The 15671-nt window shown below is 44.2% G+C and overlaps 1 protein-coding gene across 4 annotated transcripts in view; it reads left to right on the top strand.

The window, feature by feature from the left end:
- The window catches only part of RNF44 (ring finger protein 44), a 45082-nt gene that overhangs the window by 14813 nt on the left and 14598 nt on the right, over positions 1–15671 (top strand). For 2 of the 4 annotated variants that reach the window (XM_075274686.1, XM_075274684.1), the window contains exons 2-3: positions 11958–12134; positions 15239–15440. In XM_075274686.1, coding sequence (XP_075130787.1) covers positions 12031–12134; positions 15239–15440 — 306 coding nt within the window. In that variant the 5' untranslated portion in view covers positions 11958–12030. Of the gene's footprint in view, positions 1–4008; positions 4312–4489; positions 4693–11957; positions 12135–15238; positions 15441–15671 lie in introns of those variants that run through there. The other 2 variants (XM_075274685.1, XM_075274687.1) reach the window with 2 other exon arrangements.

Below are 15671 nucleotides of genomic sequence, written 5' to 3'. Positions count from 1 at the left end.
CTGAGGTATGCAAAAGCACATTTGGACAAGCCAGCTTCATTTTGGAAGAAGGTCCTGTGGACTGATGAAACAAAGATTGAGTTGTTTGGTCATACAAAAAGGCGTTATGCATGGAGTCCAAAAAAAACAGCATTCCAAGAAAAACACTTGCTACCCACTGTAAAATTTGGTGGAGGTTCCATCATGCTTTGGGGCTTTATGGCCAATGCCGGCACCGGGAATCTTGTTAAAGTTGAGGGTCGCATGGATTCCACTCAGTATCAGCAGATTCTTGAGAATAACGTTCAAGAATCAGTGACGAAGTTGAAGTTACGACGGGGATGGATATTTCAGCAACACAATGATCCAAAACACCGCTCCAAATCCTCAGGCATTCATGCAGAGGAACAATTACAATGTTCTGGAATGGCCATCCCAGTCCCCAGACCTGAATATCATTGAACATCTGTGGGATGATTTGAAGCGGGCTGTCCATGCTCGGCGACCATCAAACTTAACTGAACTTGAATTGTTCTGTAAAGAGGAATGGTCCAAAATACCTTCATCCAGGAACTGATTAAAAGCTACAGGAAGTGACTAGAGACTGTTATCTTTGCAAAAGGAGGATCTACTAAACATTAATGTCACTTTTCTGTTGAGGTGCCCATACTTTTGCACCGGTCAAATTTTGGTTTAATGCATATTGCACACTTTCTGTTAGTACAATAAACCTCATTTCAATCCTGAAATATTACTGTGTCCATCAGTTATTAGAGATATCAAACTGGAATGACTGTTGCAAACACCAAAATATTTAGAACTAAAAATGATTAAGATTAATAGGGGGGCCCAAACTTTTTCATAGGACTGTATATAGGAAGACTGGGACTTAATCCCAGACTGAAGAACCAATTTCGTGCCTGTCTGTACATACATTCGCAGGCTTTTCCCGAGGTTTATACAGCAACACGGCTTACCACATACAGCATACAGACACGTGAAAGCAGAAAGAATAAGATCTGATGAAGGGGTGGTACTTGTAAGGTATCGAGATAACATGTTTCGGGGTATCTTTAAATAAATCCATTTAATCCTATCTACGCATCAACATTGTGTTTACCGTACGGAGCGCGAAATTGGTTCTTCAGTCTGGGATTAAGTCCCAGTCTTCCTATATATAAGGGTAAGTTCACACGGGTTATTTTTTGGATTGGAACTTGAGGAGGAGGCCTCAGGTTCTGATCCAAAAGCCGTGTTGCCGCAACTGAAAGCCAGTGGACTGCAGCGGCATCCAGCCGCGCACTCCGCTCCGGATTAGGCTCAATGAATGGGCCTAGTCCAGAGGAGGGAGTGTCTTCAGGCCGAATCGCGAGGCAAAATGGCCTGAAGAATGAGCATCTTACTACTTTTTCCGGGAGCCGGCACAAGCCCGTTCCCAGAAAAAGCACCTGAGGGAATACGGCCTCAAAATCCTGACCAGAATACCCCATGTGAACTTACCCTAATACAGTGATCCACATGATAGGTTGGTGATTTGTGGGGAACGAAACCTGGATCTCACACAGATCACATGTTCCAAAATAGTCTAGGCAGCAAAAGTTCTAGTATTGGACGAGGAGGGCGAGCAGGATCTCCTATTCAAGCACTGTCAGGCGATAATTCCATGGAATTGCAGCGCCACTCCTATTACTTGAATAAGAGAGTATGCACGCACCGGCTTCGGGGTACTGGAGGGACCCCCAGAGATAACATACTGATGACCTATTCAATCACTAAAGAAAAATCTACTTGAGGCTGGACAACCCCTTTCACTCCTGTCATTTGCTGACCTGACATGAGTTGGCGACTGGCGGATTATTTGTAATAAATTTTATATTGACAAGTTGTCCAATTCACAAAGTAAAAATTTATTGGTATATTCCACCAACTGCAGTTTGATCCTTGTTTCCTCTAATGAGACATTACATTGCTGACAAGTCTGACAGGTCAGGTATTCAGTTCTGTTTTACCCAAGATAAAGTATATGGCATATGTTTATCTCAGGCATGGCGGTGCTGTGGCTAATAGCGGTTGTCCAACCTATGGGTTTTTTCATGTCTCTGATCATTTAGGCTGGCCGTACACATTAAATAGTTAGTCCAATTGTGCCATTGTTTGCCCCAGTCCAGTGCACTTATTTTAGTATCTAATCCACATTGCCTTTAAATCTGTACTAATTATTTTCCTTAAATGGCCTATAGTAAACCACTGCTGGCTCCAGGTGTTAACAGACGCTATATCTTAGAGTAATATTTACCTTGGTACATGGGTACTGTATACAATTTTTACATTTACATAACACAGCATGTCTTGTTTGTTATGATTTCTGCGTCACCCACCGACTCCTCTGCCAGAACCATAGCATTGACAAAAATGATTTGTACGTGTGGTGCTGCGAGGATTTTTATAGTGTTTTTCTTTAACAAAAAATTGCAACTATGTTTGCTGAAAAGAATGTGCTCACATGAACAGAAGTGGTTCTTTCTATGCAGTTGTGTTGTGGACAGGGGTGGGATGTAGGCACTTCTTATACAGGTGGAAACTATAGAGCAGAAAGGCATAGGCCTCCTTCCCTACCACTTTACAGCTGTGGGCTATTAAAGGGGTGTCTCACATGGGGTACGAGCAAAGTGTGTCTCACACACCCCAGAACTCCACCCTGGGTTCTTGCTGAACCTTCTGCCACTAAAATCAAACCCCTTGCAACTAAACAGTCATTTTAGCACATTAGCCCAGTCCATAGGTTTCATGAGCCCTTCTACCCGAAAATTGTAAGGCTGAATTCAAACATTGAAGAAGTGGTGGGCACAATGAGGGTCCCCGGCCAAAGGCTTCATGAGCTCATTCATTATACATTGTAAATATTGGATGAGATTTTTACAAATCCGTCCCAGGCAGCCCAAGCAGCTGCTGCACCCCTGCCCAGATGTAGACTGGGACTATATGGCACGTTTGGCCACCACACGACCAAAGATCACCAGGTCACCCTGTTACCCTTAGGCCGAGTTCAGACAGGGTTTTTCGGTCTGGAATTTGACGCGGAGACCGCCTCAGAGTCCGAACCAAAAAGCCCCATCTGAACTCAGCCGAAGGGCTAGTTCACACGGGGACATGGACGCTGATTTTGACAGCTGATTTCGCGGCCAAATCAGCCTCCATAAAATGTAGACCTATGTGAATTGCTAGCTTTTTTTTTCTGCTAGCTTTTTTTATTGTTAGCTTTTTTTGCTAGCAGAAAAAGAAGCGACATGACCTTTCTTCAGGCGTTTAACGCCTGAAAAAATGAATTGGAGTCTATGGGGTGCTGAAAAAACCGCTAGCGGTTTTTGGTTGCTTATTTTTGCAGCTGTTTTGGCAAAAACAGCGACTGAAACCGCTAGCGGTTTTTTAATCATGTACTTTTTTTGTAGTGCAAAAAAAAAAAGCTTAAAAAAAAACAGCGACCGAAAAAGCGTCAAAAACGGCGTCCAATGCAAAAAAACAGTATCCAAAAAAAGCGACGCTGAAAAATCAGTGACAAAATCAGCTAGCTTTTTTCACGTGTGTCACTGCACACAGAGTTTTTTGGCGCTGATTTTAACACTGAATCTGCCTCTAAATCAGCCTCCAAAAAAAGCCTCCCAATAGAACTGCATCAAAATCAGCGACCAAAAAACACCATGTGCACTGACCCTAAGGGGTGTAGACCTAGGTGACAGTGGCGCCTCTGCCAGGGGGTTTGCTGGTCTGCCTATGACTCAAGCAGTTATTGGGGTGTAATGCACATAAATGTCAGTATATGATCTGGACTGTTGTGAGGTAAATCCTGGGCTATCTACTGGTTGTATTAATCCCTGTATAGGCAAATCCGAGCAGCCATAGTAATCAGTCAGAGAACAGCACAAATGCTGCTGAGGTGACTTGTCTAGTTGCTATGGGCGACAGCTCCCCAGCACCCGCTGTCGTACAGGACATGCAGATTTCTGTGCACGTTACAAGTACAAGCAGTGGCCGCGGTGTTGTGGGCGTGATCTGTTGACGCTAGGTGGGCGGGGTTATCTGAGCACCTCTCATCATTCTGGCTTTGGCAAGGGGAGGGGCCTGACGTTGAGGCCGAGCGCGGTCACGTCACGTACGCGCCCCCCAGTGTTGTGACTAGAGGAGTAGGACGTTGGGTCTTAAAGTGACAGCGCCTGTGTGCTGGTACCTGGACAGTAGCGCGCGCTACCCCGTACCCGGGGCTGGGTGGCTAGCGAGGAGCCGCCTGTTACCTCCCATGACCCCGGTTGGCAGACACTGATACAGAGGCACCGGGTACGTTACCGCTACTAAACTGCAGCGTGCGACTCCCCATAAGCCCTAACACCCGCGCTTTGTCCGGGGTTGTGCATTTGCAGCGCCCGCAGGATGTTGTTATGAGCGCTGAGCTCCTCCCCCCCCCCCCGGCATGTAAATACTGGTCACCTGGGTCACGTGTGAGCTCGGCTACTCCCGGTGGAGGGAGGGGGGTGACATCTACCGGTGACCCGCTGGCGGGCTCTGTCGGCCGCTGTGTGAGCGCACGTGTTGGTCAGTGTGCGCTTGTTATTGTTGTGGCCCGCTTCCTCCCGCAGCACCTCCCTCCGCCCCGGCCATCCTCTCCTTCCTTCCCTTTGTGTCTCGGTGGGCTCAGTGCTGTGGCGGGTGTGTGGACGGGTGAGTGTGCCGCTTCTGGGGTGCTGGGGACCTGGCCTGTGGTGACGGCACAGCCCGCAGGGAACACCCCGGCCGCCTGGCTATTTTTCCTTTGTTGTGGCATTGTTGTTTCCTGCCGAGCACATGGTGTGAGACTGGAGCCTGCTCTTAAAGCCACAGCTCCCCTCCACAACCTGCACCCATGTGGACAGCAGAGGGGGGAGGCTGTGGGATTGGGGTGCCCAGGTATATCTATTACTGAGGGTCTAATGCTGGCAGCCCCTACCATGGAGGAACAATACTAGTCTGCAGCCACAATACATAAGCAGCCGTCACCATGCAGGATATTGGCTTTCCATCTAGATATTGATAAATGCACCAGAAATTCTGCAGGGCCCTCGTCTGCCCTCTTGGATCCTAAATATGTTGGCTTGGCTGTACCAGTCTGTCACATGGTTGAAGTCCTAATGCATGAAAAACTGCAGATTGTTATATGCTCTACTGATAGCTGCCATTTTTCTTTACGCTTACCATGTTTTGCATGACGTGTAGCTATCTAACCGTGCCCCTTTCTAACCCAAAGTATCCTAGTTCCAACATCCGATGTATTCCTGGTAACAGCGTGACATCCTGGTGTGACCTTGACTTTCCTAGGTGACACAGGAATGATGGGGGGAGTCAGATTGTCACATAATAATATTGCTTTCCTGTGGTGGTTTCATTGCGTGACCCATGTTGCTATATAATCAGTTTTTGTTTATTTTGTAATAGTTTTATCACTTTGAGAAAGTCAGGTATGCACTGTCATGTCAAGCCATACACTAGACTAGCTTCAATAAAACCCAGAATTCATTTCTACCTATCACAAATGTCTAATCGGTATCTGGGATCAAGGAGAATGGGGGTCTCCAGACACACTCTGGCTCCTATAAACTGCAATGGAGAGAGATGCACATAGGCCACTTCTATCCTGGAGTACCAATAGGGTAGCAGAAGACCCCATGTTCCCAATAGGAATACCTCTTAAATTTTCATTGTAGCCCTTGGGAGTAGTGCATTATATATTTGTGTATAGTTTGACTCAATTTTATTATGGTTTACAGGTTGATCAAGGTCATAGCATGAAGAAATGTCCCTGGTTCTGAGTGACAGGGTTAATATATGCCAGGTATAGTGTCTGATTCAGTACAGGCAATAAACAATGGCTCAGAATTATAGAATTATTCACGGTTAGACAGGAAGTCTGATATTTACCAAGCTTTTCACAGTGGCTGATGCTGGATGATAGATCGGGGCGTCTGTTTATAAGCCCAGAATTTTTTTGACCGTTTTGGCACTTTATGGTATGTTTAAGCCATACCCTCCATGTGACTTGAGAATCCACACCCACAAGTCTAGGAAGTTGAAAAGTTTTAGCCCAAACTAGATGAGCCGCGTTGTCAACGATGTGAGTATACACAATAGTTAATCTGGGCCAATGAGTTTTCAATATGAGACATGAATTACCAATGTATATATTTTTATTTTCCTTATGTTTTTCATTAGACTAGCCCTGTCTGTACGCTGTATAGGCCCTCCTTGTGTATGACGGGGGCACAAGCTCTGCATGCTGCTCTATTTTATCCCATCAAAACAATGGACACGTCCGCCAACCCCAAGAGACTCCAGTACTCGGTTATACCTGTTGAGCTCTGCTGTGAACAAAGCCTATTCCAGTCTATTTGCCAGGGGACTAAAAACTTTCCTAAAACTGTTGGATAGAGGCCTGAATATTTAAAAAATAAAACGTTGCTCAACTTTCCCTGCTTTACTTCCTGGTGTGTACCAATACACAGGAAAAGCATTGCCATATGGATCCAGCCAGTCTCTGTCCAGAGTGGTGAACTGCCATAGGCCCAGTTCACATCTGCTTGCAGTACTTTACTCTCTGCATGTTTCACGTGGAAACCACACGGACCCCATTATAGTCTATGGGGTCCGTGTGGTTTCTTAGGTAACCGCTTTTTTTTAACATTAAAGTTTATTGAAGGTTTTTCAAAAAGTTTTTTACAATACGGCGGGGGAGAAGGCGAAGAAAGGGGGACAGGGGAGGACCAAAAATGATAACGTGGATCAATGAAAAGGGGGGGGGACTCCTTCAGCCAAGAGAGAAGTGTGGGAGGGGTCTTAGATTTCAAAAGTCTGGGGATAACTGGCCTAGCTGTGACCAGCATGAACTGCAAAAGCCTGCGAGTTGGTTTCCTAAATTTGCACATGAATATGGAGACGAGCAGGGCCATCCTCTAGATCAGGGGTCCTCAAACTTTTTAAACAGTGGGCCGGAGGTAGAGCAGGTCGCACAGACATCGGGAGCGGTTCCCTCCAATAGGTAAAGTGAAGTGCTCTCCCTGGCCTGGCCGGAGCTCCCCAGGAGCTTCATTATAAATGCACGCCTGCCGGAGTTGTCGGCGGGGCCAGACAGAAGTGCTTGGCGGGCCGCATGTAGCCCGCGGGCCGCAGTTTGAGGACCCCTGCTCTAGATCCACCCCGTGACCTGGTGAATAACCTGCCTGACCCCAGTCCAGAAAGGACGCAGGAGGGGACATCCCCACCAGATATGGGCCATCGTGCCTTGATCAGAGAGACTTCTCCAACACCTATCAGATGTGGAGGGATAAATTGCATGAAGGAGAGCTGGGACTCTGTACCATCTAGAGAGAATTTTATAATTAGTCTCCTGTGCTCTGCAAGAGATGGAGAACTTGTGGCATGCGGTAAAGGCCAATGACCACACACCCGGTAACCACTTTTTAATGCGTGTAGGTTTCTGTTCAGGGGGGTTCCCAAGTGGACTCCCTGAACAGAATACGGAACGCAGATGTGAACCAGGCCTTAGCTAGTGCTCACTCAGCAGGAATTTCCTTTGTGTCGGACACGGGTATGTATGGGCTGGACCCTTGCAGTGTATGCTCTGGAGCAGTGGGGGATCGGAGAGAGGCAGGAAAAAAAATATTCTTGTGTTAGGGCCCCAATGTTAAGTCATTTTCAAAATATTTTTGTTCCCATGGAAAATGGTTCAGTTTGGGGGCAAATGTGGCATACTTACAGCAGGTTAGCCACTAGAAAATAGTCAATGGCTAACCATTGTGATGTACCTTAGTTGTGTAATGGATGGGATTTAGAGAAATAAATGGTAAAGCAAAATGTCTCATGCTGCGGGTTTTGGACATTTAGCACGTCAATTCTTGCTTGATATTCAGCTGTGATTTCATCCTTTGCAATGTAAAGACCTGGGGATTGTGGCCTGAAGCTATGGTGAAAACCAGCTTTTTTTTTTTTTTTGCCACAGACAGGTCCACTGCAGACATCCAGCAGCATATCTGACCCATGTGGTGTTAGCGTAAATGTATCTGTTAGATATACATATTTGTACTTATTAATAAGATTCTAGTCATTGATATTTTCATTGGTAATGGGCTGTGACATAATCACATAAACCCAGCCCATACTTGCAAATATTGTGATTTAGCCCCCTTGCGGCTAAATGAATGGTCAGTGTGCTATCCGGGTATCATGTGCATCAGGTCCTAGAAGTGTATATGTGGTCTGTGTGCTGTTATTTGTGATCCGTAATAACAGCCTGGTGTGCATAGGGTCTTAGTTCATTTATATCGGCTATATTTAGTGCAAGATTAAGTTATGCCACTTTACAGAATGATCCGATGAATTGGTTAGGGTGCATTCACGGCTGAACCTCGGTCTCCTAAATGCACCATAACTGATTCAGTCTGTTTGTTGCCCTGGATTTTCTATTCTGCAGCTTATGCTGTGAGAGAGACTTAGCTGTATAGTTACCTCTGCTTCTAGGAGTGACTGCTTTCCAGCGACATATTGTCCCCAAGTATTACTACTGACGGCTGGGACAAGGCCTCATCCCAGTTTTTCAATTGGACAGTCAGGTCTTCCATGACTTGTATCTCCTGAACTTTCCGAAACCACAATCTCAAAGATGGAGGTTCCCAATGCCTCCACATTGCGAGGATACACACTTTTACTATGTTTGAGGTGCTGGACAATAGAAAGGCGGCAGGTTTCGAATGGGATGTTGGATAGATGAAGCAGGAACAGAGCGGGGCAAATATTCTGTGAAGAAAAAAATCACTAAACTAATATGTGCAGAAAATCACATTGGCAGCTTAGAAGTATTTTCACACATGATGTTATGGAGTGTTTTGTCCACTGCTGTGTACATACATTGTAAAAACACAAGCGCGTAATTAAAATAAATAATAGTTTATTTATTTTTATATATATATAGTGAGCCCCACATAGAGCTCACAATGTACATTATTTATTCCCTATCAGTGTGGTTTTTTTGGGGGAGGGTTTTGGACTATGGGATGGAAATCCATGCAAACACGGGGAGAACATACAAACTCCTTGCAGATTTTTTATTTTTTGCCCTTGGCGGGATTTGAACACCAGGACCCAGCGCTGCAGGGCTACAGTGCTAACCACTGAGCCACCGTGTGACCCCTAAATAATAATAATATTTTCCTGATATATTACATAATATTTAATCATATCCGTATGGGCTTGTATTTGTGTTTTTTTGTTTTTGAAAACACTGAAGCAAACCATTGATGCGTAAATAAGGCTTTTGGTGTGACAACATCTGTTAACGCACTAAGGAATATGTATGTAGAGTACCGTATATAAGTAATCAAAATAAAATCCAATAGCAATGTAACTTTAATGAGTGTTCCTTAGTCCTAGTGCACATGGGAGCCAGAAAGTTCAGTCTCTACATTGGCAGGATTTTTTTTTTTTTTTTAGTCAAAATCGAGTTCGGAGGGTTTATTTGTTTGTTTATTCTAGTGAAGGCCAGTGGAACAGCAGGCAGGAACTACGGTAAGTTCAGGCCGGGAATCCTGACTGATGTACAGAGCGGATATTCCTGGATTCCCACGTCTTTATGGGGTCTTAGAAGAAGTTTTAAAGTTCTAGTTACTTGGCTCCTGCACTATGAAGACCCCTTCCAAGTCTGACTTAAAGGGGTTCCCCAGGACTCTGATTTCTTAAGAGCCAATGCACATACTAGCACTTGCTGTTGATGGTTAGTCTGCCACAAGCCTTATATCGCCGCTGATCATTCTTGTTCGAGTGATCACTTGCTTGTAGCGTTGACCATCATTTGATAAAACGTATCTTTTAATTGAATCCATCTCTTATGTGGTAACACACGACGTACCTGGATGCAAAACACCAATGAATTTCAGCTGTAAAAAAAATGAATACAGTTATTTGGTTAAAATGGGCACTTTCAGGTGACAGTCTAAGGGTAAGTTCACACGGCAGAAACATTTTCCGTGCGGCTAGCCGCAATATGATGTTGATGCAGTGCATCAGCATCCCATCGTGAAATCCCACTCCGGATTAGGCCCGAATGAATGGGCCTAATCAGGAGAGAGTCTCAAGCCGCGGACACTGTGGCTGACTCAGCCACGGGATCCACCTGAGGATGGGGCATGCCACTTTTTCTCCCGCTCGCTGAAAAAAATCGTTAGAGGGGAAAAAAATGCAACTGACTCCCATTGAAATGCATGGAAGACGTTTTTGCAGGTGGATTCCGCATCAAAATCCGCCTGCAAAAACTCTGTGTGAACATCCCCCCCAATATTCTATAGTCCTCCCCGTTTTACCTTCTTAGTAGCTGATTTCTGAGAGCTCAGCCAGACTGTGCTTTCTATGTGATGTTTATTAATTTTTTTAACATCATTTTAAAGCTTCTTAGGCCTTGTTTACTAATGTTGCATTTGATGTCGATTTCCTGTTTTTGTTGGCGATAGAAAATCTTTTCTTTATACTGTTTTCTATGTTTGTGCAACTGATGCAAAATACTGTCATGTGAAAGTCGCCTTAGGCTTTATTCACACATCTGGTTTGTCTTGTTCCTCACGGACTGTAAGAAATCCTATTTTGGTTTGTGATTAAAGAGTCTACCACCTCCCCAAGCATATTCAGCTGCCACCATCATGTTACTGAGCACATTAAACCGATCCCTTTGCTATGTATGTCACTTCTGTAGAATTGAAGATGTTATAGTGTCAGGAGAATCCACTCTCCCTGCATAGGGAGGCGCAGGCAGGAGATGGTAGCGTGCTAAGGATAGGAGATGGTAAGCAGAAAGCTGAAGGCCCGACCCCAGTGCCGCACCAAACCCCATACAAGTCCCATACATAGCAATAGGTATCATTATTCATCACTGTAATGTGCTCAGTAATGCCATGGTGACAGATGAATATGCTTGGGGAAGGTGATAAACTCTCTTTAAGCAGAATAATGCCAATGCAAATCTATGGGTCTGAATATCAGCCAGTACACATATGCCATTTCACAGATCCAGCTCAGTATAAAGTAGAAATTTAGTTTAAAATTTAAAAAAAAAAGTGAAATATGGATGTACCAAGGGACAAAACTCTTCCATAAAATTGCTCATAGTGCTATCACACTGACAGTACTCGTGTGAGAAGCAGTTGTGTGAATAAGGCTGTATACTGCAAGGAAAAATAAAAAGGGCAAGATCTAATTGTGGTAACACACCAGCGTTTGGGTTCTGTCCGGGGGAGTAAGGACCCCCCCCCCGAACGGAATACCAAACACAAGCACTGGTGCAGTAAAAGCACTTGCACCCCATAGACTTTAATGGGGTCCATGTGCTTGCTGCGAGATCTCCACAGGAATCGTGCGAACAGGAAAGTAGTTTACCATCTCCTTTCCTGTCTGCATGATTCGTCCGGGCAGTGCGCGGCCAGCACACGGACCCCAGTAATGTCTATGGGGTCCGTGTGCTTATACATCACAGCGCTTTCAATTGCGTTTTTATTCTATCCAGGATGAGGGGGGGCCCTCATGCAGACTCCCCTGGACGGAATCCAAACGCTGATGTGAACGAGGGGTAACCCAGTATTTGTCATGTTGATGCTGCTATATATTCCACAGTGAGATCAGTATGTCACAGTCACCACCAATGTACTGAAACCGATTTGGGCATGGATTCCACATGGATCAGCATCAGTAAAGGGAAAATGTTTGTGCGGATCTGCTAGTATGAACTGATCTGCTAGTATGAACTGCAGATTTGTGAAATGCTTGGGATTGTTGCTGCAGGTTCTGTTGCAAGTCATTTGAAGTTTTTCTAACTTGAAAATCTGTTGTGTGAACTTGGCTTGATTTTAATAACTCCTGACTCATTGTAGGATTATCTGGCTATTCATTCTTTGCTCACCATTTTATTTTTTTCTCAGAACGAAAAACAGCAGTGAAGTTATCCTTTGTTGGAAGAGCCCTGCTTGCCACTTTGCCTTCCCAACATCACAAATGCGACCATGGGAGCTGGCAGTGAATAGGTGGCCTCCTTCAGCCCCCATAAACCAGCGGAGGTTCTTTGGACCCTGCAGCACCCCAGCACACCTCAGGCGAAGGTAGGAGCTGCGGGTCTCTGGAAAAGGTATCACATTCTAACATGGCGTGCATCATAGGCTTTCTCCCCCTTCTTTTTTTTTTTGGGCCTCTATAGCAATATGTATATAATTTAAATTATTGTACAATACAACCAAATATAGGAACAGACTTGTTGGTATAAAATGCCAGCAAGCCAAGTAGTTTAGACTTTATGCTCATGTCCGTGTGTTTTCTCATTGTGCTAGTCGTGTTTTCACAGCTAGCACGCTGACCTATTCTTCTCTAAGGCCCCATATACAAATGGCACATCTATGCCACAGCTAAGCCAGAACAAAATTCAGGACAGGTCCTATACCTATCCATTATTCCAGCTCACTGGATGAAGCCTCAATGGACACACAGATGTCATCCATGTGCTGTCTGTGACGTTTTACCACAGAGCGAGCACAAGCACATGGTTGTGTGCATGTAACCTTGTAACCCAGTATTTGTACACGGAAGTTACACAGAAGTTAAGATCTGAGTGGTGTTGTGAAAATTTTCCAATGATGCAGACATTTAACATGAAGCAACAATATTAGACCAACAGTACCCATACATTACACCTGAAATCGGGCTGATATAAATCCACTGTAGATGATATGGTTTGAGTAGTATATATACAATATAGTGTATATCCTAGGTGCATTCAATATATCAAAAGACTTCTATCAAAGGATTTGGGAACCCTAATGCTGCTCTCCCATCATTGTATTCTAAAGCAATATAGCTACCCTTGCTTATACTTTTTGGTTGCCCGAACTCAAAAATGAATTTATATACATTTACGGTTCAGATTTTCCTGCAGGTTTTGCTGTCATTTTGACAACAAATACACCACAGAATCCACTTTTTTTGCATGAAAAATCTGGAGTTATCATGCAACCTATTCATTCACCTTTAAAGGGAGTCTGTTAGCAGGAAAACAATATTAGTATCTGACTAATGGCAGTACCTTGTACAGCTGTTTGTTCCAAATATGCCCTTCTTATTCTTCATTGCAGCTCCATTTTTATAAAAATCAGCGCTTTATTCATATGCAGATCAGCTGATAATACCTTTAGGGGCATTTCTTCTCCTCATGGGGCTTTGCTGTCTGCTCTAAATATCCACCCCTAACTGCAGACAGAGTGGGAGATGTCACGCAAACAATAGAGATGAGCAAGCACTATTCGAAATAGCCGTTTCGAATAGCACGCTCCCATAGAAATGAATAGAAAAGACTTAGCCATCCGCTTAACCCTCCACGTGCCGGCCGCTTCCATTCATTTCTATGGGAGCGTGCTATTTGAAACGGCTATTTCGAATAGTGCTCGCTCATCTCTAGCAAGCAATAAAACACTGATTTTCATGAAAATGGAGTTGCAATTGCAGAATAAGCCAACTGGAATGTGTAGAAACAGTTGTACAAAATATTGTCATTAGTTTGATACTGATTTTCCTTCTGACAGACTCCTTTCATACACCATTCGAACACTGACTGTGCACTAAATTCAACACACTGTTTGCCAGTACCTGCTCCACTTGGCAGAGATATCGGTGCTGTTACAGCACTGACTTACAGCTCAGAATCAAAGCTCCTCTCCCAAGAGTACAAGACCATAGATGTGTACTGTTGTCAGTGTGTTCCTCACAGTCCAGCGTTGATGCTGATCTTCAAGGCCGTCCCTCTGACAGTGGAGTGAATTCATCTTTCCAGTGGTAAAGGTCCTCTTTAGCTTTGGTAGTTTTGCAGAAGAATTTTGGTAAAATCCTACAATATTGTTCACATAAGGGATAACCATTAGAGACTTTTTTTTTTTTTTTTCTCCTGCTTCTCAGATCGTATGCCTAGAGCATACCAGACCACCATAAAAAAGAGCTTGGGTACTCTTGTGTGGTTGTTGGGTTTTGTTTTGTTTTTAAAGATGGATCTGAATTGGCACTGTCAAGTTCTGTAATAATGGCAACAGACAGTACAGCCATATTGACAGTCTCCTTCTCTGAAACAAATGGTAAATGATCATCTTGTTAGTGTGTTCAGTCACAAACTGACTGTTTATAAAGAAGCCAATTTAGAGATGACAACCAACATGAGCACATTTCCAGGCTAGGTTATACATAACAATAGTAGGAAGGTTGGGTACATGGTCTGTCCCACTCAAAAATGAGCCTTTCCCCAAAAATGCACCACATATTTATTCCCTCCTACACCTGAAAACTGGTGTAGATGGATTAGTAATTTGCCCCAACACCCCCTTCAGTTTGTGCCTATGAGCCCACAGAGCAGGGCTACAAAAAATGTGCCCATCCAGAAAAAAGAAATTGAGACATTGACTTCCAGCTAGTAATGCATAGCAAAAATTGGAACTTTTGACCATGAGTCAAATTGGGCATAGTGCACATTTGTCTGACTTAGTGGTAACTTTTAGGCTGGTCTTACACGGCCGTAAAGTAAGTCCGCAATTGAGGGTTTTCAATTGTGGACCATTTGCGGACACATTATATTCAATGCGGTCTCTTACACCACCAGATATTTTATCCGTGGTGTGGCCGGGCCGCAACCATGGTCCACAATTTATACTACATGTCCATAATGGCTGTGAATTGCGGCACTGCACGGACTCGCCCATAGAACTGTATGGGCAAGTGCGACAGGACACGGACATCTGCGGAGTCGATCAGCAACTAGTGTTGCTGATCGGCAACTTGCAGACCATACATTCAATACGGTCGTGTAAGACCAGCCTTAGGCAATAATTTGTGGTTTTTGTCAATTTATTGGTATCTTAGGCTTTGTATACACTCTGTTTTTGTCTGCCATCAAACGTATACACCCAGAACATGCACATCTCAAGGTAGCTTGAGACGGATGCCGTACAGTGGTATCCATCACCTATGGGATGTCATTGTAAAAATTAGAATACTTTAAGGAATATGTCTTATATGATATCCCTCTGTATAGACAGTCTGCTGCAACTGAGTAGACAGTCTCTGTCTACACTTAGGTTTATTATTTACAATTAACTTTTTCAATGTTAATGAATACCTTCTTTCTGGAATATATTTTCTTACCACTTTTTTTTTTTTTTAATTTCATTTATAGTCCTTCAACGAGGCGTCAGTGGGGCAGGAGGGACAGACCTCAACAGGGCATCCTCATTCAGGATGAAAACTCTTTCCGGGCTACTTTCATTCCTGTAGATGAACACAGAGTTTTTGCCCTCACCAGCACTCCACCACGAATGCTCCACCCCACTGCACACTCCACTCAGCAAACCCCATTCATGGTTGACCTTCATGAGCAGGTAATTTGATTTCTGTCCCTGTAGTTGAGGGACTTTTTACCACCTCAGCCATCTCTGACTCTATGTATCCTTTAATAGGTGTTTCTCCACTGTTTTTGGAGCAGTTGGAATTTTTTTTTTCTCTAGCCCCAACTGTTATGTTATTTTTAGCACAAATATGCTCTCTGCTGTGAGGTGGACTGTCCCTGTTATTCTTCTCCAACCCACCTGACAATAGAGCGCATGCATATG

The sequence above is a fragment of the Leptodactylus fuscus genome, chromosome 5, assembly GCF_031893055.1.
Source record: "Leptodactylus fuscus isolate aLepFus1 chromosome 5, aLepFus1.hap2, whole genome shotgun sequence".
In the NCBI taxonomy this organism is placed as follows: domain Eukaryota; kingdom Metazoa; phylum Chordata; class Amphibia; order Anura; family Leptodactylidae; genus Leptodactylus; species Leptodactylus fuscus.
Note: the sequence above shows the minus strand (reverse complement) of the source record. Positions and strands in the feature narration are given on the sequence as shown.